We start from the raw sequence: 27,858 nt of genomic DNA, 5'->3' as shown, positions 1-27,858 counted from the left end.
TTTGCATTCTCATAACTAAAACACAAGACAGACTTAAAGTAACTGGTCACACTTTATTTTGATGGTCCTTTTGTTGAATTTAAGTTACATTGCATTTACATGCCAACTAATTATTATTACATTATACAGTTGAAGTCAGAATTATTAGCCCCCTGTTCATTTTGTCCCCCAATTTCTGAGAGAAGGAGAGAAGATTTTCCAACACATTTCTAAACATAATGGTTTTAATAACTCATCTCTAATAACTGATTTATTTTATCTTTGCCATGATGACAGTAAATAATATTTTACTAGATATTTTTCAAGACACTTCTATACAGCTTAACGTGATATTTAAAGGCTTAACTAGGTTAATTAGTTTAACCAAGTAGGTTAGGGTAATTAGTCACGTTATTGTAAAACGATGGTTTGTTCTGTAGACTATTGAAAAAAAAATAGGGGCTAATAATTTTGACCTTAAAATGTTTTTTAAAAAATAAAAACAGTTTTTTTTCTCGCTGAAATAAAACAAATAAGACTTTCTCCAGACAAATAAATATTACCAGACATGCTGTGAAAATGTTCTTGCTCTGTTAAACATCATTTAGGAAATATTTTAAAAAGAAAAAAAATCAAAGGGGGCTAATAATTCTGATTTCAACTGTAAGTAGACTGTTAGGCTGGGGTTAGGGTTAGCGTTTCTGGTAACACTTTACAATAAGGTTCATTAGTTCATGCATTTACTAACATGACCTAATCATGAACAACACTTGTACAGCATTTATTAATCATTATTGAACATTTACTAATGCTTCATCAAGTCCATGCTTGTTAACATTTGTTAATGCACCATGAGTTAACATGAACTTACAATGAACTACTCTATTTTCATTAACTAACATTGACTAACATGAATAAATACAGCAGTAGATGTATTGTTCATTGTTTGTTTATGTTAGTAAATGCATTAATTAACATTAATTAATTCACCTTATTGTAAAGTGTGACCAAGTTTCTTGTCTTGTTAAAGTCAGTTTAATGTCTGTTGAAGAAGCATATCAGCAGATATTAAGCACACAGTCTACTAATACTTAAATGGACCATCAACATAAAGTGTTACCAAGTAATTTTTAAACACTAAGTTTATACTAAGCATCATTTTGTAATGATAACGAAGTAACTATACTTAAAAGTTAATTACTAAAAACCCACTATTGTTCAACACTAGACAAGTATAAAATATTGTTTATTTTCAAAAAATAAATAAATAAGTCACAATTAAGTGAGTTAAAACATTAAAACAAGCAAAAATATCCACCAGTGGGGTGAGTACAATAATCTTATTTCAAACCAAAAACCAAATAATTTTACTTACCCCACTGGCAGATAAGTTAGGACAAACAGGCTAAAATTTGACTGATTATTTCAGAAAAGAAAGCTACATGTAAATGCTATGCTTCTCTACACTGTAAAAAATGAAATAACAAAAAGTCAACACAACAACAAGGTTTTTGTTGATTTAACTTATTTTAATAAGCTAATCATGTTTCGGCTATTTAATTAAGTAATACAAAGTTAAACTAAATATTTTTGTCACTTTGATTAAAGTAGGTTCAGATGAATATAAAAGTTCATTTGATTCAACAAAAAAACTGAAGGCAGCAATATTTATATTAAAGTGTAGAAGATGTTTTCTAGATATTTGTACTAAAAACAAGACAAAAACTATGTAATAAAAACATTTATTTTAATTTTAATTGAAAAAATGAACCCAACATTAGGTTTATCCTCATTTCATTGCCTTCCAAACTGGTTCAACTCCAACAATACACATTTAAACTCTTCCTATTCAAAAACACCTGAATAACCTCATCAGAACATTACAAGAGACTCCAAAACCTAAAGTTAATGGGCAGATAAGGGAGACATCCAAGATATGTACTGTTGGTGTGCCTACAGCAACAGGGTTGGGAAACACTTCTACTTGACCCAACGAGTTACAACAATGTTTTAGTGCAATGGTCTGAAACTCAATTCCTGGAGGGCTGCAGCTCTGCACAGTTTATCTCCCACCACCTCCAATTTACATCTGCTTATTAGTCTCTAGTCGTCTCGAACACCTTGATTAGTTGGATCAGCTGTGTTTGATTAGGGTTAGAGCAAAACTCTGCAGAGCTGTGGCTCTCCAGGAATCCAGTTTGAGGTTTATGTTTTAGTGTATGCATTATCAGACTATTGTGATTCCCCATCGTTCTGCTCCCAGTACTTTCTCTTCTTGCGTTTTCTCTCTGCCATGATCAAAGCACCAAAGACGGTCACGATGACGGTAGCGGTGATGACCAGCACAGTGACTGTCTCGGCCACGCACAGCTGACTGTCCACCCAGGCCAAAGAGGCTCCGGCCAGCTGCCACGGCTCCCGACAAGTTACGTTATGGTAGTCGTCAACGTGAAGGTGCCGAACGCTAAGCAGCTTGCTGAAAACACGGTGCAGGTCACAGTCGCAGCTCCACGGGTTTCCAGACAACAGCAGGTGCGTAGTGGCCGTGCGCAAACTCAAAAACGTCTTAAAATTCAGGTGCTCCAGTTGATTCCCTTCTAAACCCAAAAGCGAGAGACTGTGTAAGGGTGCGAGTGCGTTTACCTCAATCTGAGAGATGTTGTTGTTCCCTAGCTGCAGGACTTCTAGAGCAGGCAACATAGTGAGGGATCTGTCCCGAATGACATCTAGGTGGTTCCCTTGCAGGTAAAGGTGCCGCAGACGGGACAGGCCTCGGAAAGCGCCGGGTTCCAGAGACTGGATGTGATTGTGGCTGAGGTCCAGCTTCGCAAGGTTCTCCAGATGTTCCAGCCCTGGAGGTTTCAACAGCTGCAGTGCATTGTGGTCCAGCCGCAGCTCACGCAAGGAAGATAGGCTCTCGGAGAAGTTCGGTGGGATCTGGGTGAGGTTGTTATGACTCATGTCCAGCTTCTCCAGAAAGGATAGAGAGAAGAAAGCCTGTGTGGGAAAGAGGTAATTAAGTAAGCATATTAGTTAGTGTTATGGCACCAGACATGTGTCGATATTTAGGAATTCAGTATGTTGTGATCTTGGACAAGCGCAACACTGATATGGTGAACACTAAAAGATGAAATAATTCACAGTATTTTTAAGAGTACCTTTAGAGTAGTTAGCAGAGTAGTCCCAAAATGCTTTAAAGGGTCAAGAAACACCAAAACACATAGTTTGAGATGTTGACAGTCATGTATGTGTCCCACGTTGCTAGAAAAACACCATTAGGTCACACATATTTAGCAAACAAGTGAAAATTGGTTGTTTTTGCGTTATTTTGAGCAAATTCATTCTTTCGGTTTGAAAATAAATTTTGATGCTACGTCAAGGCCATGGGATCATTGTGTAAATTACAGTGTAGATTGGCTGCCTCTGCCTTTGAGTTTTCAGAATTAATTCACGAGAAAGACTTGGTTCAAACAATCAGCGCGCTCTTTTGTTAATGAGATTTAAATTCATTAATATTCATGATATCGCTGTTTTAGTAGACTGTTTTTTCCTGTTACAGTGTTCAGATGGCAGAGAGACGCCATGTTGTGTTGCTAATCGTAATTAAATCAAGTGGAAATAGAAAATTTGTTTGGAGACGTGGGTCATCGGTGTTGCGTTTATAAATGTGCCGCAACAAAGATTTTGTTTCCTGTTCCCCTTTAAAGGGCCATGAAACCCCCGTCTCAGCAGGGTGTTTTCACACTTCTAGTTTGAAAAAAAGTCAGGGTTCATACGGTCCTGGGAAACCTGGAAAAGTCATGAAATTTCAAAAAAGGCATCTGTCAGGCTTGGAAAAGTTTTGGAAGGAGAAATAAACCAAAAATGTTTTGGAAAAGTCATGAACATTTTTTTAACAATTATCTGTGTACTTGAATATACTTGAGATGAACTTGAATTATACTTGACACTATATTTGATGGGTAAACTAATAGGTAAAAGAAGAAAAACTTAAAAAATCAAAAGCAATTTTAGCTTTGCCTCTCGTTCACCGTAACTCAAGATACATTGAGTGTCGTGTAAAGAAACAATATCTAACAGCAGAGGTAAGATACTGTGGGTGCTATAGGCCAATTTGTTCTAATCTTAAGTCTTGTGAAAACACAATTTATCAAATTTTCACGCAGACAGCAAGATACTTTATAAAAACTCTTTTACAGATATAAAAATAAATATAAACTACATTGTCACTTATTTTTGATATGCTGTAATAAATTTAAACATGCATTTTTTCTTATTTACCACGTGTACATAGACATTACATGAAACATGAAACAAGATCAATATTTACCCTAAAGATTGTAGTGATATTACTGTAAACATAGTAACTAAATCATATTTACTCATCAAATCATTAAAAGTATGTCTTTAAAAACTGAAAGAGTACTGCTGACGATACTAACGCACTAACTTTGCCATCTAAATAAACGTAAACAACGAACATTGATCTTAGATCTACCAATTTTGTAGACACAGGACAATCAACATGAACTGGAACTGCAAGGAACGAGTGGCAAATCTGGATTTCACTATTTCCAGATTCGAAAAGCTCTCGGCTAAAAAAAGGTTTCTTACAAACATAGTTTTGTCGCGTGTTAGCAGACCACTGTAATCCACACATGTGGGTCCACATGCGAGCTGTGCTCTCATTGTAGAGAAATGGAAACAAAACCTTCCTGGCAGCACTTTTATAAACGCAACACTGATGACCCATGTCGCCAAACAATTCTTCTTCTACTACTTGTTTAAATTTCGATTGGCAACACAACATGGCATCTCTCTGAACACTGTAACAGAGTCTTTGAAGCTATATCATGCTTTTTAATGAACTTGCCTCTCGCTCACAATAGAGCGCGCTGATTGGTTCGAACCAAGTCTTTCTCATGAATTAACGCTAAAAACTCAATGACGTCACTTTGTACTGGCCAATACAGACAGCCAGTCTCCATGCTGTAATTTACACAATGAAATCATGGCCGTGATGTTGCTTCAAAATTTGTTTTCAAACTGGAAGAACAAATTTGCTCTAAACAACGCAAAACAACCAATATTCACTTTTTAGTGAAATATATGTGTCCTAATAGTGTTTTTAGCAACATGGGACATATATAGGACTGTCAACATCTAATAAAAAAACTTGATTTGGTGTTTTGTGACCCTTTGAGCATGATGTTGTTCAGCTTTTGCTCAGGAAACAGGGTTTAGACAAAGTTTGCCTTAATAATTACTTCTTAAAACTTTCTTTTTCATAAAAAATGCTTTCTTTTTAACGGCTTTTGAAGTGTTGCATTTACTATTGATTACAAACCTGTTAAATAATAATGTTTGCAGCTTTGGTCAATAACCTGGTTATACTGTTTATCATGACAATAGCTATAGCAAATGAGTCAAACAAGAAAATGTATTACTTGCAGAAGCCTAACCACACTGTATATTCACTTTTGTAAAAATATTTTATGTTTTTTTTTTTTTTAGTCATAAGCTTCTCTATGTCATCAACTATTTTAAGGTAATCATTGAAATACTCGCTGGAAAAACACTGGAGTGTGATTGGGGGTTTTATGATTGCAAGCAATGTTGGTTAAAGTTACTTTATATGTTTTTTTTGCCCAATAATGGGTTAAGTGTCCTACATTCCACACTCTTTTTTCAGGTTTTATCATTGAGCATCAGATTGAATTATGTAGAAGTAGGTAATCTAGCCCACGTACGCTTTATTTTCTGCATTCTGTCCAGTCTGGTTGTCTCAGCTCATCCTTGAAGCCTACTCAGCAGAGAATGAATGAGTTTGACATGCATTCTTCTGTTTCAGCATGCGTTAGAGAGAGAATTATGATGGACTACCTGTCAAAAAGTTTGATGGATTGTAGCCCCGCCCCCTAAGGCGGGACTTCCGGTCTAAGCCCCGCCCCTTTTATATAAACTTTATAGTTCCGGTAATTAGATTCTTATCGTTTTTATATAAAATAATAATTCCGGTAATTAGATTTTTATCAGACTAATTAAATTATTGATTCCGGTAATTAGATTTTTATCAGACTAATTAAACTTATATAATGATAATAATAACGGTAATTAAATTAGTGTTATTAGAAGCATTATTTAATATTTTTAATTAGTGCTACAAATTATATTTATTATATTACATTAAATTATATTATATTATATTAAGTTATATTAAATCATTATTTTATTAACTGATATTATAATTATATCATATTATATAATAATATTATATTATATTATTATATTTATATTTATATTAAATTTAATTATATTATATTATATATTGTTATATTATATTATATTATTACATTATTATATTATATTATAATTAATAAACTATTAACATAAACATTTCTTTGTTTAACCTGTTTGTGTTTCCTCGGTGTGTCAGTCTGTGTCTGAGCGTGTGATGATAAGGAAAACTTTGGATAACATCCCGTCAACTGCTTGTGAAAGATAGATTTATATCAGATGTAGAATATGTATATCTGATTGTATGTGCTGGGTGTCTCCCACTAACTACTATATGTTGTTAGGTGATTAGAAAGTGTGCTGATATCTATATATCCACATGCAGTCAACTGTATGCATATGTATGTGTGTGTGTGTGTGCGTGCGTGCGTGCGTGCATGTGTGCGCGCTCGAGCGAACTTGGGTCTGGCTTTGTATGCTTGAATCCACGACACAGTATTTACTAAAAATACTCATTAATAGGTTATGTTGTTTTTCACATTATTACTACAATAATACATATTTTAAGACACACAAACATTTTGATTTATCTTTGTCGGAGTATTAAATTAAAATATGTTTACAATATTTTTTTGTCGGCTTAGCCCCTTTATTAATCCACGGTCGCCGCAGCGGAATGAGTCGCTAACTTATTCAGCAAGTTTTTACGCAGCGGACCCCCTTCCAGCTGCAACCCATCTCAGGGAAAATGTTTACAATATTAATCCAGTAAATAACACATCTTAATCTTTATTGACAATAAATTGTCACACCTTTTAAAACAACGTTATCTAAAATTTAATATTCTAAAATGTTGAAAAACACAGATGTAAATTCAAGTTGTCTTTATAATTAATGAAAACTTTTATTATGAAAAACAATTTAAAATGAAAGTTTTTCCTTTGACTAACATGTTTTCAATTTATTTACATGCATGACCTGTAATTTATGGCACACATTGTAATACAGTTAATCCAAAGCCTAATGTTTTGAGCACTGGTCATCACTGATGTTGGTTTAAAAAATCAACATAAAATATTTACTAACAAGGACTTATCACTCTTTAGACATTATTGTTATTTCTGTTTCAAAAGATAAATAAAATGTAATTTTATTACAATAAATTGTAGTAATTGCATTACTAGACAACTTAGTTACTGAACTTTAAATTCAAACTGTTTTTAATTCATTGCAAATACTTGATCATATAAAGAGAAATATGTATATTATTCAGAATAATGGAATAACACTGATATTTATTTTAAGAAGAAAAATTGGCTCTCAGTTTATCTAAAAACAGTACAGCTCCAGCCCTTAGTTAAATCTACTTAATGTTTTATAGTAAATTTTTCTAGTTTAACTACTGAATCCACTATTTACATGTTCATACAATAGTGGCAAATCTAGTAAGTTTACAAATTTGTCAAAATTAGTCAAGTTTACAAATAGTTCTTGAAAGTAGACTGATTACTTTTTTACAGGGTAAATGATGCTTTTCTTCTACAAATACACTTAAACCAAATTTTTGTCACTACACGCAATTTGTTGGGAGTGTATATGTTTCTTTAAACAATGTTTTTTTTTACTGCCAAACACATTTTCAAATGATCAAACTAAAATCTAACGGAATGTTTTTTCACTCTGAATATAAAAGCTTTATCTGTGCATTTTACTTGGAAAAGTGATGTTTAAAATACTATTCATTAAACTTACTGCATGACTGGAGTTTTATTTTTACAAACCAATAGCATTGACCTAATTCAAGTTTTTGATTTTCCACTCTGTAGCAGTTTTTCAACACAAAATGTAAACGTTTTATGCATGTGCTAAAAATCTGTAATTTTGCACCACTGTCAGAGTTTGTATGTAACAAAGCATACATGTTTTTAAAACTGTCAGTTTTCAAAAGTTACTTAACGTTGTCCCCTTTCTTCTGGAGTTTTTTTAGGAACAACGATTTTTCATTTGGGGGGAAAGAAAAAAAAAGTGATGTTTTGAAATACATTGGTTACACCAATATGGTGTAATGCTTAGAATTTCTGGGTTTCATCCAGACGGCCAGGGCTCAACGCCTGATTTCTTAATGCTTTTTAACCTCTAAAGTGTCCCAAGTAACATTAATAACAACACTTAAGCACAATTATTTGTATCGTAGTTGAATGCTACACTCAATACTGCCAGCAAAACACAATAATAACAAAGAGTAAACACTTTTTTTATTTTAAGAATACTTTGCAGTAAACTTTAATGCATTAGTAAGTTTATTTTATCTACCTTCTGATGCAGAATGTTTTGAAACATTTAATTATGTTTTTATGACCACGGGCATCTCACCAAAATATTTGACCTAATTGAAGTATCCAGTGCTGCAGTTTTAAAACACAAAATGTCTTTGCAAACTTTTTTGCGTATGTGTTAAAAGTCTAATTTTACACAACTCTTATAGCGTCCGTTACAATGCATACAGTAAATATCACAATAACCATTTCTACTGCCAATTATCTTTTGGTGTATAATTCTTCACAATATTTTTTTCACGAGAACTATGAATCTACAAAGGCAAGGCAAGGCAAGACAAGGCAAGTTTATTTCTATAGCACATTTCATACACAGTGGTAATTCAAAGTGCTTTACATAAACAGGAATAAAAGAGACAAGTATAAGAAAAATAAAAACAAATAATGAAAAATATAAAAATGATAAAAACAGATCAAATGTGTTAAAACAAGTTATAAAAGAATGAAAAAGAAGAGAAAAACATAATAGTGCAATCTGTCAATAGTGCGATCTGTCTACAAAACTAAAAGAATAGTTGCCACTAAATCTACATTAATATCTTGTTCAACAGTGTCTAATGTACTGTGTATTAAAAATGTATTCTTTTGAACTGTCATGAAAGTTTGAGTTGTGAATGTTTTGGTTTTAAACCAGAGACAACCATCAATATTATGTATACCTTTTGTTCAAATACTTTTTCAAATGAAAGATAAATTATGAAATTGTATGTCAGTGCATCTTTAAAACTAAATTGGGCAAAAAAAAATTAGGTTGTCTTTCTAAACTGACTACAAAACCGTTATACATGAGAACTGGGTATTATTGGGTTGACTTAAACGTTAACCAATTTTAATAAATGTTCTACATTTTATACATTTGCTTTAAACAAGTGACCAGTCCTTGACACACTATGCAACATTCTAATTTTCTAAATATTTAAATATACATTTGGCATAAATACAGGGCTTTAATCAGTTTCGACAATGTTTCTATGATTTGTTTCACACCATCATGTTTTGCACCTAGCTCAATTTTTAACTTTTTTACAGGAAAGGCATAGACACTTGAGTTGATAAACTTTTATTTCAAGTAAATATACACTGAAATAGAGTAGTACATAATGAACAAACATGGATTGCATTACAATAATAAAGACAAATTAACTAAGAAAAAAAAAAAATACATATGTACAGTCATACATTGAAGAAAAAACAGGGTACACCAGAACAATAAAGACATTACTGATTATTACCAAACAACAAAGAAATGCTGCTAAAAGCATTCTGTCATGTTCTAGTATGTGGCTGGTCATAACTTCCACAATCTCAGCAATATTTGTTATTTTGTTTTGTGAAACCAGTGACACACAAATATCTATTATATATGTAGACATATACAGAACCTGCGTTACCCTAGCTCATCACTCAATTCAGTCAGCACCTTCAGAATTTTTGTAATGGTTGCACAGACAGCACCATTGCTATGAAAACACAGGTGTGTCAAATGATTTATCGTATTGGCCCATGAGTTTAAGGTCCCTCTCACAACGTCCATTTCTCTCTTGAGATTTTTCACACGTTTGCCATCTCCTGTACAATCATGTTTAGAATCACACGCATAATTAATGATCTTCTCCAGAAGAAAAGCCATATGGTCCCTATAATGCTGTTTAAACATGTCGTCCACAATAGACCTTATTTGACAATCAAAAACAGGGTTGCACTCGTACTCAGGCCTTTCATGCGCATTACCGTCAGTATTTTGAGAACAATAGCAATCAACCATCTTTGCATGGTGGCTGTCAGAAAAAAATCTGAAAATTATTTTTAAGAAAACGTTTTTTCTTTAATCACAATACAAAGTTTGTCCCATAATCTGTGTAGATCATAAAAAGTAGTACCTTAAAGATGCGGCCTGTGTCCTTAAACAGCGATAGTTCATCCCTAATAGTTCAGTGCAAACAAGACCAAAGTAGGGGCTGTGGTCCTCAAAGATAGTACCTTTTTATGTCTTTAATCTTCTTTTTACTCCTGATCAATTGGTTCTTGTAGAAAGCTTTAGGATCAGTGACTGTAGCCAGAAGCATTACTCCTTGGTTGCTAGAAGTAATAATGGGGCGCTTTATCTACACATTCAAACAGGCCCGCCTTCACTCACGGGGCGGTACTATGAACATCTGCTATGGTGTCATAAACTCATGATAGTTGACATCTTGTCTTTTATTTAAGACATAGGCGTGATGATGTAGGGATACCTATTTTAAAAATAAAATAAAGATACAGAGTCATAGCGTAAATATATTCACAATGAAAGATTTTAGAGAACTAATATTATAGATTTTTTACATTTCATGGAAGTTTTAGGTTGACAAAATATAATGCACAGCTTAAGTCATCTCAAAACTCATTGCCAAAATGGACAATACAATTAATTTGAATGTTTTTAAGCAAATATGTACAGTCTTTTCAACATTATTCTGCAGTTTGAATTGTTCAATACAATTGTTTATTTGGATTCCTATTAGGGCTCAAAGCAGTCACATATTTAACTGAAATTTGCATCTTTCATGATAGTGTTCTTTTTCAAAGAATGATTGAGAAGAAATAGGATTACATCTACACTTGCATATTCATTTTGGAATTTAAGTGAAACATACTTGTAAGAAAATACAATTAAATTTATGAAATAACCCATATTCCATAACTTATTACAATGCCTTTGAGGTCAAGAAAGAGATCAAGTTTACGACCCATTACCTCATAATTGGTTATTAGATAAAAGTTATTTTAAAAAGTCAAGTTTGGTTAAAAACCTAGGCTTTCTTAAATTTGTTCTGTTAAAACATTAAAAAAATTTAAAAATCAAGTTATGCATAATACGTTCTGGAGATATATAAACATACACTTTACCATCAGATAATCTACGAATAACAATATTCACCAATTTTATACAAAGGGTACCAAAACCGTTTGCTTATATTTGTTGCAGAGTAGCAATAAGATGTTTTTTTTTGTTTTATTTTTATGTTATGTGATACTAAATCTATTTTCTGGCCTATAATTTAGTGATATACTTATGATAAAGTTGAAATAAAAAGCTGATACATTTAGTTAAACATCATGTGCTTGACATTTTGGTAAATAGTTAAAGCTTCTGATTGTACTAATTGAATATTTAGCATTTTAAAAGGTAAATATGTGTCAGGGTATGTAAAGCTGACACCTCTTACTTGTTTGGTTGAGATTTGTGGAATGTTTCCACAAATTGAAATATTAAAGTGTTTTTCTTATTCACTATTCTGCAACTTTGATGCAACATTGTAAAAGTGTTAGAAATATACAAAAGCACATGTCATGCTGTTTTGTAAAAACAGACAGTCATATCAGTAAATAACTGCACTTCCTGAGACAAACATTTTGTTTTGCTGTAAATCTTTAATATTTTAATGTATCGGTCAGGATGTAAGCATACAACTTACATATAACTGACTTTTTGTACGACAATCTTTCGATGAACATGTTTACATTATATTGTGACATTTTTAGAGTGGTCTTTGAAATAGTTACAATATCACAGATGTAAAGTACTCGAACAATGTTTGAACAATGTTAGCTGATTGCTGTACTTAAGTACTACTTTTATGATTTGTACCCTACTTGAGTACAGTTAAAATTAATGTTTACTTTTACTTCATTACTTTTTTAAAAACAGTATTTTTTTTTTTACAACTTTCAATTTTATTTATTCTCAAAAAAAGTTCCTCACTCCTAACAAAACGACAAAGCTGCTTAAATTAATGTTATTTACTTTGTAATTGACATTCATTTCAATATTCCATCAAACTGGTCAGACATGCTCTTCGATTGTTTAGAAGTCATGTCCTGTCACATTGAGCTCCACAATCCACATCAACCCCAGTAAGTCTGCTATCAGTACACTTCTGTTAAGCAGTTCATAAGAAAATATACATTCAGTCCATTGTCTGTGTACACATCCACATAATTGTATTTAGATGCCGCACAGAAATAAACTTGAACCTCACTTAAGTATATTTAAACTTATACAAACAGAAAGCGTTTAGTTATTTGTCCTACAGTATGCTTGGTCATTGTTTTTCGCGTACAAGTTTATTACAGTACGTGTTCTAAGTACATTTGGTTAGTAGTTATTTTGACACCCTTTGATTAATTGGGCACATTATTTTTCTACATAATGTTATAGACACATGTATTAAGACAGAGAATAAATTTAAGAGTCGACTTAACTGAAATGAACTGCGAACATGTCAAATCTTTATAAAAGACGGTAATCTTATAATAACACAAATGTAACTGCTTACTGCAGTGAGAAAAATATTAAAATGAAATCACAAAAACATAAAAAGTATACATGCAGCTAGACAAAGAGCCTGTATTATTCAATGTAATTAATTATTTGCTATCTTGAAATGCCATATTTTGACATATTAAATTTGGTATATTTGAATTGTAAATAATTTGTACTACAGCATATTCTCTGGGGTATTTAATGTACTTTTATGGGCTATATTTGATTAGCAACAAGTATACTTTGACCATATGACTGTGTAAGTTCATTACATGGTTGAATAATGTTTGAAGCTTTTGTTATTTTTATTACAATTATTTTTATAATTTTTTAATAATGTTTATAATTTTTATTAAATTATAAACATTTTCAAAATCCACAGGTAATCTAAAACTGCACTTATTCTGAGAAAAAATGCTCAGCGGTTACATGTTTTCAATAACACACTATCCCTTGTGGTAACTGCTTTGTGTACTACTAGTTAACCAAGGCTACACTAGCTGTACTCTTGCAAGTTTCAAGACACTAGAGTACTATCACTAAAAATTATAACGTTAAATTGTTTGGAAAGTCAGACCTGTGGTGCAAATGTTGAAGCATTGAGCATGCAGCACCGACAGTTCTCATATGGATGGTTTAAGTGGAGACATAAATGCATCATTTCATTGCATCATTTCCAGCACAAACTATTTATCTACTACAAGTATAAGTGAACTACTACTATTCTTATAAGTTGACAGGATGTATAAACAAAAATGTTATAGTTAGCTACTTGTGTGCTTAATGTTTACTGCTGTCACACTTGAAATTATACTTTTACAGTATACTCTATACTAAAAAGAACACAGTAAACATGTAAATATCTACAGTATTCAGGTCTTTTGTCTAGCTGCATGTATACTTTTTATGTTTTTGTGATTTCATTTTAATATTTTTCTCACTGCAGTAAGCAGTTACATTTGTGTTATTATAAGATTACCGTCTTTTATAAAGATTTGACATGTTCGCAGTTCATTTCAGTTAAGTCGACTCTTAAATTTATTCTCTGTCTTAATACATGTGTCTATAACATTATGTAGAAAAATAATGTGCCCAATTAATCAAAGGGTGTCAAAATAACTACTAACCAAATGTACTTAGAACACGTACTGTAATAAACTTGTACGCGAAAAACAATGACCAAGCATACTGTAGGACAAATAACTAAACGCTTTCTGTTTGTATAAGTTTAAATATACTTAAGTGAGGTTCAAGTTTATTTCTGTGCGGCATCTAAATAAAATTATGTGGATGTGTACACAGACAATGGACTGAATGTATATTTTCTTATGAACTGCTTAACAGAAGTGTACTGATAGCAGACTTACTGGGGTTGATGTGGATTGTGGAGCTCAATGTGACAGGACATGACTTCTAAACAATCGAAGAGCATGTCTGACCAGTTTGATGGAATATTGAAATGAATGTCAATTACAAAGTAAATAACATTAATTTAAGCAGCTTTGTCGTTTTGTTAGGAGTGAGGAACTTTTTTTGAGAATAAATAAAATTGAAAGTTGTAAAAAAAAAAATACTGTTTTTAAAAAAGTAATGAAGTAAAAGTAAACATTAATTTTAACTGTACTCAAGTAGGGTACAAATCATAAAAGTAGTACTTAAGTACAGCAATCAGCTAACATTGTTCAAACATTGTTCGAGTACTTTACATCTGTGATATTGTAACTATTTCAAAGACCACTCTAAAAATGTCACAATATAATGTAAACATGTTCATCGAAAGATTGTCGTACAAAAAGTCAGTTATATGTAAGTTGTATGCTTACATCCTGACCGATACATTAAAATATTAAAGATTTACAGCAAAACAAAATGTTTGTCTCAGGAAGTGCAGTTATTTACTGATATGACTGTCTGTTTTTACAAAACAGCATGACATGTGCTTTTGTATATTTCTAACACTTTTACAATGTTGCATCAAAGTTGCAGAATAGTGAATAAGAAAAACACTTTAATATTTCAATTTGTGGAAACATTCCACAAATCTCAACCAAACAAGTAAGAGGTGTCAGCTTTACATACCCTGACACATATTTACCTTTTAAAATGCTAAATATTCAATTAGTACAATCAGAAGCTTTAACTATTTACCAAAATGTCAAGCACATGATGTTTAACTAAATGTATCAGCTTTTTATTTCAACTTTATCATAAGTATATCACTAAATTATAGGCCAGAAAATAGATTTAGTATCACATAACATAAAAATAAAACAAAAAAAAACATCTTATTGCTACTCTGCAACAAATATAAGCAAACGGTTTTGGTACCCTTTGTATAAAATTGGTGAATATTGTTATTCGTAGATTATCTGATGGTAAAGTGTATGTTTATATATCTCCAGAACGTATTATGCATAACTTGATTTTTAAATTTTTTTAATGTTTTAACAGAACAAATTTAAGAAAGCCTAGGTTTTTAACCAAACTTGACTTTTTAAAATAACTTTTATCTAATAACCAATTATGAGGTAATGGGTCGTAAACTTGATCTCTTTCTTGACCTCAAAGGCATTGTAATAAGTTATGGAATATGGGTTATTTCATAAATTTAATTGTATTTTCTTACAAGTATGTTTCACTTAAATTCCAAAATGAATATGCAAGTGTAGATGTAATCCTATTTCTTCTCAATCATTCTTTGAAAAAGAACACTATCATGAAAGATGCAAATTTCAGTTAAATATGTGACTGCTTTGAGCCCTAATAGGAATCCAAATAAACAATTGTATTGAACAATTCAAACTGCAGAATAATGTTGAAAAGACTGTACATATTTGCTTAAAAACATTCAAATTAATTGTATTGTCCATTTTGGCAATGAGTTTTGAGATGACTTAAGCTGTGCATTATATTTTGTCAACCTAAAACTTCCATGAAATGTAAAAAATCTATAATATTAGTTCTCTAAAATCTTTCATTGTGAATATATTTACGCTATGACTCTGTATCTTTATTTTATTTTTAAAATAGGTATCCCTACATCATCACGCCTATGTCTTAAATAAAAGACAAGATGTCAACTATCATGAGTTTATGACACCATAGCAGATGTTCATAGTACCGCCCCGTGAGTGAAGGCGGGCCTGTTTGAATGTGTAGATAAAGCGCCCCATTATTACTTCTAGCAACCAAGGAGTAATGCTTCTGGCTACAGTCACTGATCCTAAAGCTTTCTACAAGAACCAATTGATCAGGAGTAAAAAGAAGATTAAAGACATAAAAAGGTACTATCTTTGAGGACCACAGCCCCTACTTTGGTCTTGTTTGCACTGAACTATTAGGGATGAACTATCGCTGTTTAAGGACACAGGCCGCATCTTTAAGGTACTACTTTTTATGATCTACACAGATTATGGGACAAACTTTGTATTGTGATTAAAGAAAAAACGTTTTCTTAAAAATAATTTTCAGATTTTTTTCTGACAGCCACCATGCAAAGATGGTTGATTGCTATTGTTCTCAAAATACTGACGGTAATGCGCATGAAAGGCCTGAGTACGAGTGCAACCCTGTTTTTGATTGTCAAATAAGGTCTATTGTGGACGACATGTTTAAACAGCATTATAGGGACCATATGGCTTTTCTTCTGGAGAAGATCATTAATTATGCGTGTGATTCTAAACATGATTGTACAGGAGATGGCAAACGTGTGAAAAATCTCAAGAGAGAAATGGACGTTGTGAGAGGGACCTTAAACTCATGGGCCAATACGATAAATCATTTGACACACCTGTGTTTTCATAGCAATGGTGCTGTCTGTGCAACCATTACAAAAATTCTGAAGGTGCTGACTGAATTGAGTGATGAGCTAGGGTAACGCAGGTTCTGTATATGTCTACATATATAATAGATATTTGTGTGTCACTGGTTTCACAAAACAAAATAACAAATATTGCTGAGATTGTGGAAGTTATGACCAGCCACATACTAGAACATGACAGAATGCTTTTAGCAGCATTTCTTTGTTGTTTGGTAATAATCAGTAATGTCTTTATTGTTCTGGTGTACCCTGTTTTTTCTTCAATGTATGACTGTACATATGTATTTTTTTTTTTTCTTAGTTAATTTGTCTTTATTATTGTAATGCAATCCATGTTTGTTCATTATGTACTACTCTATTTCAGTGTATATTTACTTGAAATAAAAGTTTATCAACTCAAGTGTCTATGCCTTTCCTGTAAAAAAGTTAAAAATTGAGCTAGGTGCAAAACATGATGGTGTGAAACAAATCATAGAAACATTGTCGAAACTGATTAAAGCCCTGTATTTATGCCAAATGTATATTTAAATATTTAGAAAATTAGAATGTTGCATAGTGTGTCAAGGACTGGTCACTTGTTTAAAGCAAATGTATAAAATGTAGAACATTTATTAAAATTGGTTAACGTTTAAGTCAACCCAATAATACCCAGTTCTCATGTATAACGGTTTTGTAGTCAGTTTAGAAAGACAACCTAATTTTTTTTTGCCCAATTTAGTTTTAAAGATGCACTGACATACAATTTCATAATTTATCTTTCATTTGAAAAAGTATTTGAACAAAAGGTATACATAATATTGATGGTTGTCTCTGGTTTAAAACCAAAACATTCACAACTCAAACTTTCATGACAGTTCAAAAGAATACATTTTTAATACACAGTACATTAGACACTGTTGAACAAGATATTAATGTAGATTTAGTGGCAACTATTCTTTTAGTTTTGTAGACAGATCGCACTATTGACAGATTGCACTATTATGTTTTTCTCTTCTTTTTCATTCTTTTATAACTTGTTTTAACACATTTGATCTGTTTTTATCATTTTTATATTTTTCATTATTTGTTTTTATTTTTCTTATACTTGTCTCTTTTATTCCTGTTTATGTAAAGCACTTTGAATTACCACTGTGTATGAAATGTGCTATAGAAATAAACTTGCCTTGTCTTGCCTTGCCTTGCCTTTGTAGATTCATAGTTCTCGTGAAAAAAATATTGTGAAGAATTATACACCAAAAGATAATTGGCAGTAGAAATGGTTATTGTGATATTTACTGTATGCATTGTAACGGACGCTATAAGAGTTGTGTAAAATTAGACTTTTAACACATACGCAAAAAAGTTTGCAAAGACATTTTGTGTTTTAAAACTGCAGCACTGGATACTTCAATTAGGTCAAATATTTTGGTGAGATGCCCGTGGTCATAAAAACATAATTAAATGTTTCAAAACATTCTGCATCAGAAGGTAGATAAAATAAACTTACTAATGCATTAAAGTTTACTGCAAAGTATTCTTAAAATAAAAAAAGTGTTTACTCTTTGTTATTATTGTGTTTTGCTGGCAGTATTGAGTGTAGCATTCAACTACGATACAAATAATTGTGCTTAAGTGTTGTTATTAATGTTACTTGGGACACTTTAGAGGTTAAAAAGCATTAAGAAATCAGGCGTTGAGCCCTGGCCGTCTGGATGAAACCCAGAAATTCTAAGCATTACACCATATTGGTGTAACCAATGTATTTCAAAACATCACTTTTTTTTTCTTTCCCCCCAAATGAAAAATCGTTGTTCCTAAAAAAACTCCAGAAGAAAGGGGACAACGTTAAGTAACTTTTGAAAACTGACAGTTTTAAAAACATGTATGCTTTGTTACATACAAACTCTGACAGTGGTGCAAAATTACAGATTTTTAGCACATGCATAAAACGTTTACATTTTGTGTTGAAAAACTGCTACAGAGTGGAAAATCAAAAACTTGAATTAGGTCAATGCTATTGGTTTGTAAAAATAAAACTCCAGTCATGCAGTAAGTTTAATGAATAGTATTTTAAACATCACTTTTCCAAGTAAAATGCACAGATAAAGCTTTTATATTCAGAGTGAAAAAACATTCCGTTAGATTTTAGTTTGATCATTTGAAAATGTGTTTGGCAGTAAAAAAAAACATTGTTTAAAGAAACATATACACTCCCAACAAATTGCGTGTAGTGACAAAAATTTGGTTTAAGTGTATTTGTAGAAGAAAAGCATCATTTACCCTGTAAAAAAGTAATCAGTCTACTTTCAAGAACTATTTGTAAACTTGACTAATTTTGACAAATTTGTAAACTTACTAGATTTGCCACTATTGTATGAACATGTAAATAGTGGATTCAGTAGTTAAACTAGAAAAATTTACTATAAAACATTAAGTAGATTTAACTAAGGGCTGGAGCTGTACTGTTTTTAGATAAACTGAGAGCCAATTTTTCTTCTTAAAATAAATATCAGTGTTATTCCATTATTCTGAATAATATACATATTTCTCTTTATATGATCAAGTATTTGCAATGAATTAAAAACAGTTTGAATTTAAAGTTCAGTAACTAAGTTGTCTAGTAATGCAATTACTACAATTTATTGTAATAAAATTACATTTTATTTATCTTTTGAAACAGAAATAACAATAATGTCTAAAGAGTGATAAGTCCTTGTTAGTAAATATTTTATGTTGATTTTTTAAACCAACATCAGTGATGACCAGTGCTCAAAACATTAGGCTTTGGATTAACTGTATTACAATGTGTGCCATAAATTACAGGTCATGCATGTAAATAAATTGAAAACATGTTAGTCAAAGGAAAAACTTTCATTTTAAATTGTTTTTCATAATAAAAGTTTTCATTAATTATAAAGACAACTTGAATTTACATCTGTGTTTTTCAACATTTTAGAATATTAAATTTTAGATAACGTTGTTTTAAAAGGTGTGACAATTTATTGTCAATAAAGATTAAGATGTGTTATTTACTGGATTAATATTGTAAACATTTTCCCTGAGATGGGTTGCAGCTGGAAGGGGGTCCGCTGCGTAAAAACTTGCTGAATAAGTTAGCGACTCATTCCGCTGCGGCGACCGTGGATTAATAAAGGGGCTAAGCCGACAAAAAAATATTGTAAACATATTTTAATTTAATACTCCGACAAAGATAAATCAAAATGTTTGTGTGTCTTAAAATATGTATTATTGTAGTAATAATGTGAAAAACAACATAACCTATTAATGAGTATTTTTAGTAAATACTGTGTCGTGGATTCAAGCATACAAAGCCAGACCCAAGTTCGCTCGAGCGCGCACACATGCACGCACGCACGCACGCACACACACACACACATACATATGCATACAGTTGACTGCATGTGGATATATAGATATCAGCACACTTTCTAATCACCTAACAACATATAGTAGTTAGTGGGAGACACCCAGCACATACAATCAGATATACATATTCTACATCTGATATAAATCTATCTTTCACAAGCAGTTGACGGGATGTTATCCAAAGTTTTCCTTATCATCACACGCTCAGACACAGACTGACACACCGAGGAAACACAAACAGGTTAAACAAAGAAATGTTTATGTTAATAGTTTATTAATTATAATATAATATAATAATGTAATAATATAATATAATATAACAATATATAATATAATATAATTAAATTTAATATAAATATAAATATAATAATATAATATAATATTATTATATAATATGATATAATTATAATATCAGTTAATAAAATAATGATTTAATATAACTTAATATAATATAATATAATTTAATGTAATATAATAAATATAATTTGTAGCACTAATTAAAAATATTAAATAATGCTTCTAATAACACTAATTTAATTACCGTTATTATTATCATTATATAAGTTTAATTAGTCTGATAAAAATCTAATTACCGGAATCAATAATTTAATTAGTCTGATAAAAATCTAATTACCGGAATTATTATTTTATATAAAAACGATAAGAATCTAATTACCGGAACTATAAAGTTTATATAAAAGGGGCAGGGCTTAGACCGGAAGTCCCGCCTTAGGGGGCGGGGCTACAATCCATCAAACTTTTTGACAGGTAGTCCATCATAATTCTCTCTTGCGTTCTTGTGGGGGCATTATGCACATGGACATAGAAACTGGGCTATGTGCAAACATGGATGTACCACGAGTGATAAAAATATTTGAAAAATACAGATTCACACCCGTCGAACATAGACAAAAGAAACACAATTAAAGGGGAGGTGAAAATGAGAATGTGTCTTACTTGTCCGCTTGTGATCAGAGTGACAAAAACACATCTTACAGTTTTCTCAGTCACTTTCATACAACTCTCTGCTGTTTTATAACATTGTCATTTGCTCATGTCATGTCAGTCAAAATTAAATAAACTTGTGCATGCGGAATAGTCATTCCATATAAAACTTCCTCATTTCATTACTTGAGTCACTACATGCAAAAATGTTAAACTAGTTATCAAAATCTGTCAAGCTAATTTTATATAAAAAAGTTAATCTTTTTTTTTTTTTGCTGAAAATGTTTTATAAATTGAACAATTTCATTAAGCACTTACAGTATCTGTGTACTACAAGCATACAGCATAAATTTGTGTTAAACCAGAGGAAAAGTATCAAAATAATTCACTAAAGCTCTTTTGCACTAATATAATGTCATAAAATGTCTCTAGTTTAAGCGCATCGAGCATAAAACAATTATGTTGTTGCAAGAAAAACACAAGAATTATGTTGTTTTAGTTCATTTTAACTAAGTACACCGTAACAAATAATGCTCTATATCTACTCAATAAAACTTGGGTAACAGATTACAAGCAACATTGTTAATTAAATTTATCAAATATGGATTGAGTAACAATTAATTAAACTAGCTTATTTAAAATTAGTCAAAATGAATAACTGCAAACAGTGCTTAAAAAGATTAGCAAATTTTAACCAAAGTTATTGTTTAGGTTATTGATTGTTGTAACAGAAAATGATTGTGTATTTAAAAATGCCCATTTTAATCATGTTGGATTTAATTCATATTTTCTCTTTTTTTAATTATTCAAAAGTGATAGCTAAATTCTTTTAAAATTGATTGTATTTTATTACAGACATTTTAAAGTAATTTTAACGCAAATAAAATCCCTAAAAACAGGAAATTATTAATTTTATTAAAGTGTATATTAAATTCTAATCAAATCTACAAGGCCACAGAATTACTTTTTACAGTGTAGTTTGATCAAACAAACATCGTATGAGATTAGAAAATATAGACACATTTCTGTCAAAATGACTCATTGGTTAGATGCTCATATACTTTTCTTGATTAAAAAAAGTAAACACCTGAATAATTTTAAAATCAATAATAGTACGTGTGGTTTATTGCAAAACTTTGGTTATGTAACTAACAAAAAGAATGGTTTTAATCACGTTAATGAGACGGAATGTGTTTACCTGGGATTGAAGAGCCTGGATGTTGCTGTCAGAAAGCACTAGAATACGCAAAGACCACAGACCAGCAAAAGCTCGACTGCGGATCTCCGTGAGTCTGTTTCCTCCCAAATCCAGGAGCCAGGTCCCGTGAGGAAGACCGTGAGGCACGTCCTCGAAGCCCCTGGCATGGCAGTCCACCAAGTCTGAGTGTTCATAGCACTGGCACAGGTGAGAGCACAGCCTAGAGCTCCTCGACGGACACAGGAAGAGTGAAAACACCGCGATGGAGAGCAGCATGATGTGGCGACAGACTGCTGCACAGCGGATCCTCAGCTTTCTACGGGACACTGCAGTTAGTTTCCATTAAATGTTTATGTTGTGGTACGAAAATGCTGACTTTATCAGATGAGCTGGATATTCGCAATCTGGTGCAGCTGAAATGTCTTTTTTAATCGCCTTAAAACCATATGCGACTCATTTTCTTCCCCCAGCCCCTCCGCCCCCGAAATGCTCGCAGTCAATGCGAAAACACACAAAAGCTTGCGGTTTTTACCAATAAACATTAAAAGTGTAGTAATAGATATAGTGCGTGAAACACTGAGTGCTTTGTTCCTTTTATCCACTAGACACTAACAGAACCACTTTTTCCTCAAAGACAGTGACTCAGTTTTACTCCACATCCACAAAGATGCGCAGCGCTCTAGTGATTGGACAGCTGAGTCAACTCAGCGAGTCGGTTCTTTTGAAGTAGGTTAACAAATCAATGAATCTTTCACGTCATAGCATATTCATTTAAAAATAGTTTTATCAAGTTTAAATAACTAAAACATATATAATTCTATTATATCAGTGTGATTAAAGGGTTTTAATAAAATGTTAAACGTTTTGATAATTTTAACCTCTGTTGCTCTGTTAAACCAATGGCAAATGAACAAATGTTTTTTTAAACATGGGTTTATTATATTATGCAGTAGTTAATCCATTTTTGTTTACCTGTGAAATATTTTATGATCATATCCCTGCTCAAATTTAAGAAGATGTTCGTTCTAATAAAATTTAAAAAAATGGAAAATATCAAGTTAAACAAAAATCTCTTATAATGTGGCTAACTTTTTTTAAAATGAACCGTTTCCCATATATAAAAATCGCCATATAAACATTTCCACGTCATAATTTGTGGCATTTCACCTAGGCTACTTCGTGAACGAATCATTCATACAGGTTTCGTGAATCGGTTCAAAAGATTTAGTAAAGAATCGACTCCGAAGAACCATTCGCGTACTCAGACGCGCAGCTGTCAGATTTGTTTAATCCTGTACGCTTAAAACCTCAACTATCCTTGTATTACATGATTGTTTTACCCCAGATAACCTTATAATATGCATACTGTTCAATATGGTTCAATTAAACACAATCTTAGACAACCTGCTGATAAACTTAGAAATAAGCGTCAACATCAGCAGTCCCAAAGCTCACCAAAGACATTCATTGGCCTACATAAAGAATAAATGTGGTTTGTCGCCGAAACTCAAATGTATTTCCAAAGACGAATTCTGTCTCCACAATATCAGTCTTATTATGAAGCATTTTAAATGGGACCATCTTAAAGGTCGACATAAAGTGACAGTAGGCCACTTTCCTTATAAGTATTGTCATAATTTTCATCCTTAAGTTTTTAACACCCACACAACACGACCCAGCAAACAATTTTTTGGCCAATAGATGTCTAACAGACATCTAAACGTAGAAAGCTTGGCTAAAACAAAACTAAACTTGGCCTGTCAGTGAAAATCTAATGGACAACTAATAATAGCCCAAAACTAGATTAGTCGTCAGACAGATTAGACAGACTTTACATGTGTAGTCATTCATTTCTGTTTATTTGATGACCAGTTTATTTTTTGGACTATTCTTAGATGTCTATTAGATTTTCACTAAAAGCTCAAATTTAGCCTAGTTTTATCCAAGATGTTTAAACGTCTATCAGAAACACATTTCATAATTTTTCTGTTACACGAACGCCATGTATTTTTATTTAGATGGCAACAAAATTGCTGCACCAATGAAACTTCACTGAATCAGTCATTCCTTAATATTCTGACGTTTGCATTTCATATAAAACAAATGTGACACTCGGGTGAACAGGCCAACTTGCTGCTATGGTTTTGTCTACATGCTAATTAACCTTCACTGCTAGCTAAAGTGGCCCAACACAATGTTGACGTGACCTAGATGTACAAAAGGGGTCAGGGGCAGAAATACGAGATCATGTGTGATTAAATAATGCATACGTTTGTAAGTGAATAATGGAAAAACCTTGACATCAATCATTCATTTCAGTCAATTGCATGTCTTGGATGTAAATATTGATGGTCCCCCTTTGATTCCCAAAGAAAATGAGGCCCTCACTTTTTCTGACCCTATACATGACCAAAGAAGAATATGGGAAACAACAACTAATAGCACATCCAGACTGACAGACTGTTATAATAGCTTATCATTGATATATAATCGTTAATTTTGTATGCATCTAAATATGACACAAGCCCGTCTACCAAACACAATCTCATGGTAATTCACAACTTTTTTTTTTAAGTGGAAAGTTCGTATGAATTTGTACGATCTCATTCGTACAATGGCCTATATGCACAGCTAGTGTTTTCCAGCCACTGATGAACTTTCGGTAAAAACTTTGTGACTATTTTCCATTCCATAAAGTTTCTTTTACAGCATCAATGTTGTAATGCAAGTAAAATACATTCAGTTAAACAGACTTGAGCATCCATTTGGTTGTTAAAGCGTAAAAAGAGACAAAAGATTGTTTAAACACAGGCGCCGTCATTAGCAGCAGGCAAGGGCGGAAACTTCATTGATAATACTAGGGTAAAATTAATGTCCATATTTTAAAGAAATGGCATGGAAAGATCTAATTTAATGCAGTGCTTCTTGTTTGGTCTGATACCCACTTTATATCTTATTTCAGCCAGGCAGTGAAGATCTCGTTTTTTTTTTTAAAAGAAATCAGATCTTAAACACGGCGTTTTTGTATGGGATGACAATTCACCGGAAGCGCTGGGGTTGGCTGACTGAAATTAAAAGTCTGTGTGCATATACCCTATTTAGTACGATTTCCTTATTCCCCCAACGATGGTTGGGTTTAGGGGTGGGGTTGGGTGCCACACCTACTTTTAAAAATCATACATTTTTGTACGACTGAACTCGTATAAGTTAGTCACTAAACTGACAAAACATTAAGTCATATTTCCTTATGAGATCAGGCTGGTATACCAAGTATTTTAAGCACCTACTAATATTATTTATTATGAATTTTGTGATTAAAGTTGATTTCAAAAATTATGTTCACAATACAAATAAGGTCAGATTTGCAATACGTAAACTAAGAATTATTTAGATGAAATCCACAAAATCGTGAAAACAAACTTTATATTTTTTAAGTTTATAATTTGCTTCAAAAAACTGTTGAATATATTTCTCAATTCTGAATTCATCTGGCATGTTTAAATCAAGTAAGAACTATGATATATAAACCCAGAATTTTCTGTTTTTTATGTGAAATTGAGTTTACAAATTCTGCGTTTAATAATATTGTTTACCTTTTGTCAGAATTGCAAACATAAAAACTGAATGTTTTTTATTTATTTATCACAATTGCTCCCACTGTGATCAATTGTATAGATCTTAATGCAAAATTTTCAGATCATTTCACCAAAACTTTGTAACAAACTGAAATGAGAAACAAATTTCCACAAGCTTATGTTCCCATTCTTCAATACACGCATATCAATGAATTCTTCTATCTTTGAGCCGCAAATCACTTTACACCTTTTGCTCCACAGACTTACTCATAGGCATGACAATATGCGAGATTGAAAACAAACTTGCTCAAAGTTGTTTGACTAAAAGAAGATTAAAGGGTAGGTTCACCCAAAAATGATAATTCTGTCATTATTTACTCACCCTTCATTTGTTCCTCTGTTAAACACAAAATATATTTCAAGAGTTCACACTTAGCTGATGATCGATTGTAAAGCGCGTTTGGCATTCTGTCCCAGGAGAGAACCCTAACCTCATAGGATCCTCGAGCCCGGGGCTCCCACCTGTTTGCAGGGCGAGAGGGGAGTTGGAGCTCAGGTATGTCTTGAGAACTCCCCTGTTTGTTGAGACAAATGGCTGGATAAGGATTGCTATAAATATAAACTCCTGGTTAAGAACACATCTATTGTGCCAATTTGGTTTGGTCAATTTACCTAATGTTGCATGTGTTTGGACTGTGAGAGGAAATGTAAGAACCTAGGGGAAACCTATGCAAGCACAAGGATTAACATGTGAACTCCGTACAGAAATGTCAACTGGTCGGGTAAAGACCTGAACCAGAGATATTATTGCTGAGAGACAACAGTGCTAACCACTGGGCCACCGTGCCACCCTCTTAAGGAAAAGGGGAGGAGTAGGGGCGGAAGGGGGGATTCTTCAATACAAAGATGACTAAAGCTGCGGTCACACTGGGCTTTTCCTCCCATAGACTTTCATTCATATGCACGAGAATACGTCAAACCAGAAACGCAGGGTCATGCATCAAATTTCGCAGGTTGCTGCGGTGCAAAGTTCAAGCTTGGTGAACTCTGACCTGCGAAATTGCATCACTTGACTGCGTGAGACCAATCGAGGATCAAAACATAACATCTCTGGACAGAAATTTCAAACATGGAGCAATCACTTTTTTAAATGTTTGATAAGCTTGCTTAATCCCGCCCCTTTTCGCAGCACCGCACGACAGAATATCACATGCTCAAACTCTGTGACCGCAGCTTAAGGTAAGCCACTCTGGTTATTTATAGTGAGTTAGGAATCGTCTGATTGGTGAATTATGCATGAGCTAATGTGAACCAGATACAGTCAATAAGAAACACATGATCCTCTCGAAATTAGTTTATAAATAAACTTCAGCTATTTTAAAGAATACTAGTAGTTGGCACCATTAAAGTAGATGAGCTGCGTCTCATTTCAGAGGCTGTATCCTCTGAGGGACGTAGACTTTAAAGGCGATTCCTTCGAAGTCCAAACAAGCCGAACCGAGCATTTTGAAATAAGACTATCTAGCCTACAGATGACAGATCTTGTCACCTAGCAACCATAACCATAACAGCTGCCGTTAATAGCTTAGAATCACCAAGAGGCGACACTCAATAGAACGCACCATTGCAACAGCAGTGCCCAGCAACAGCCCCGCGATTCCACCATTTTGGAGTAAAAGCCATCAGCCGTCCATTGGATCTTATTGCTGTCGCAATGGCAAGCACCTGTTTTTTTATTTATTTATTTATTTAAAAAGCTGATACAACCTGAAAGACGACAATACAACACTTCAATCACAATCATCAGCACTTTTAAAAGTTTGTTTTACAGACTTATAATATGCTGTTGTTTTATTGGTATTTTATTTTTAATACTAGCGGCATCTAGTGGCTGTTTCCCAAATCGCACTAGTGTCACCTCTTGGTGATTCTCTGCTCTTTGTAAGCGGAAATACAGTGTGCAATAACTTTTTTTCGTAAAGTGATTTTAAAACTTATTTCAAGTGATCTGAAGGTGGTGACGCAGCGCCCTACCAATGGATCCGTTGGAGGATGCAGCCTCTAAAATGATGGTTCCAGCAACCAGCATTCTTACT

The 27,858-nt window shown here is 32.7% G+C and overlaps 1 protein-coding gene across 1 annotated transcript; it reads right to left on the bottom strand.

Moving 5' to 3' along the window:
* Positions 1-1,705: 1,705 nt before the first annotated feature.
* Positions 1,706-27,469, bottom strand: si:ch211-237i5.4. The gene is made up of 2 exons (XM_021471416.2): positions 22,188-27,469; positions 1,706-2,976 (listed from the first exon to the last, which is right to left on the bottom strand). Exons 1-2 carry the CDS (start codon positions 22,461-22,463, stop codon positions 2,212-2,214), a joined length of 1,041 nt encoding a protein of 346 aa, XP_021327091.2. The 5' UTR covers positions 22,464-27,469; the 3' UTR covers positions 1,706-2,211.
* Between the last annotated feature and the right edge of the window lie 389 nt (positions 27,470-27,858).

This window comes from Danio rerio, chromosome 3 (assembly GCF_049306965.1).
Source record: "Danio rerio strain Tuebingen ecotype United States chromosome 3, GRCz12tu, whole genome shotgun sequence".
Lineage (NCBI taxonomy): Eukaryota > Metazoa > Chordata > Actinopteri > Cypriniformes > Danionidae > Danio > Danio rerio.
Note: the sequence above shows the minus strand (reverse complement) of the source record. Positions and strands in the feature narration are given on the sequence as shown.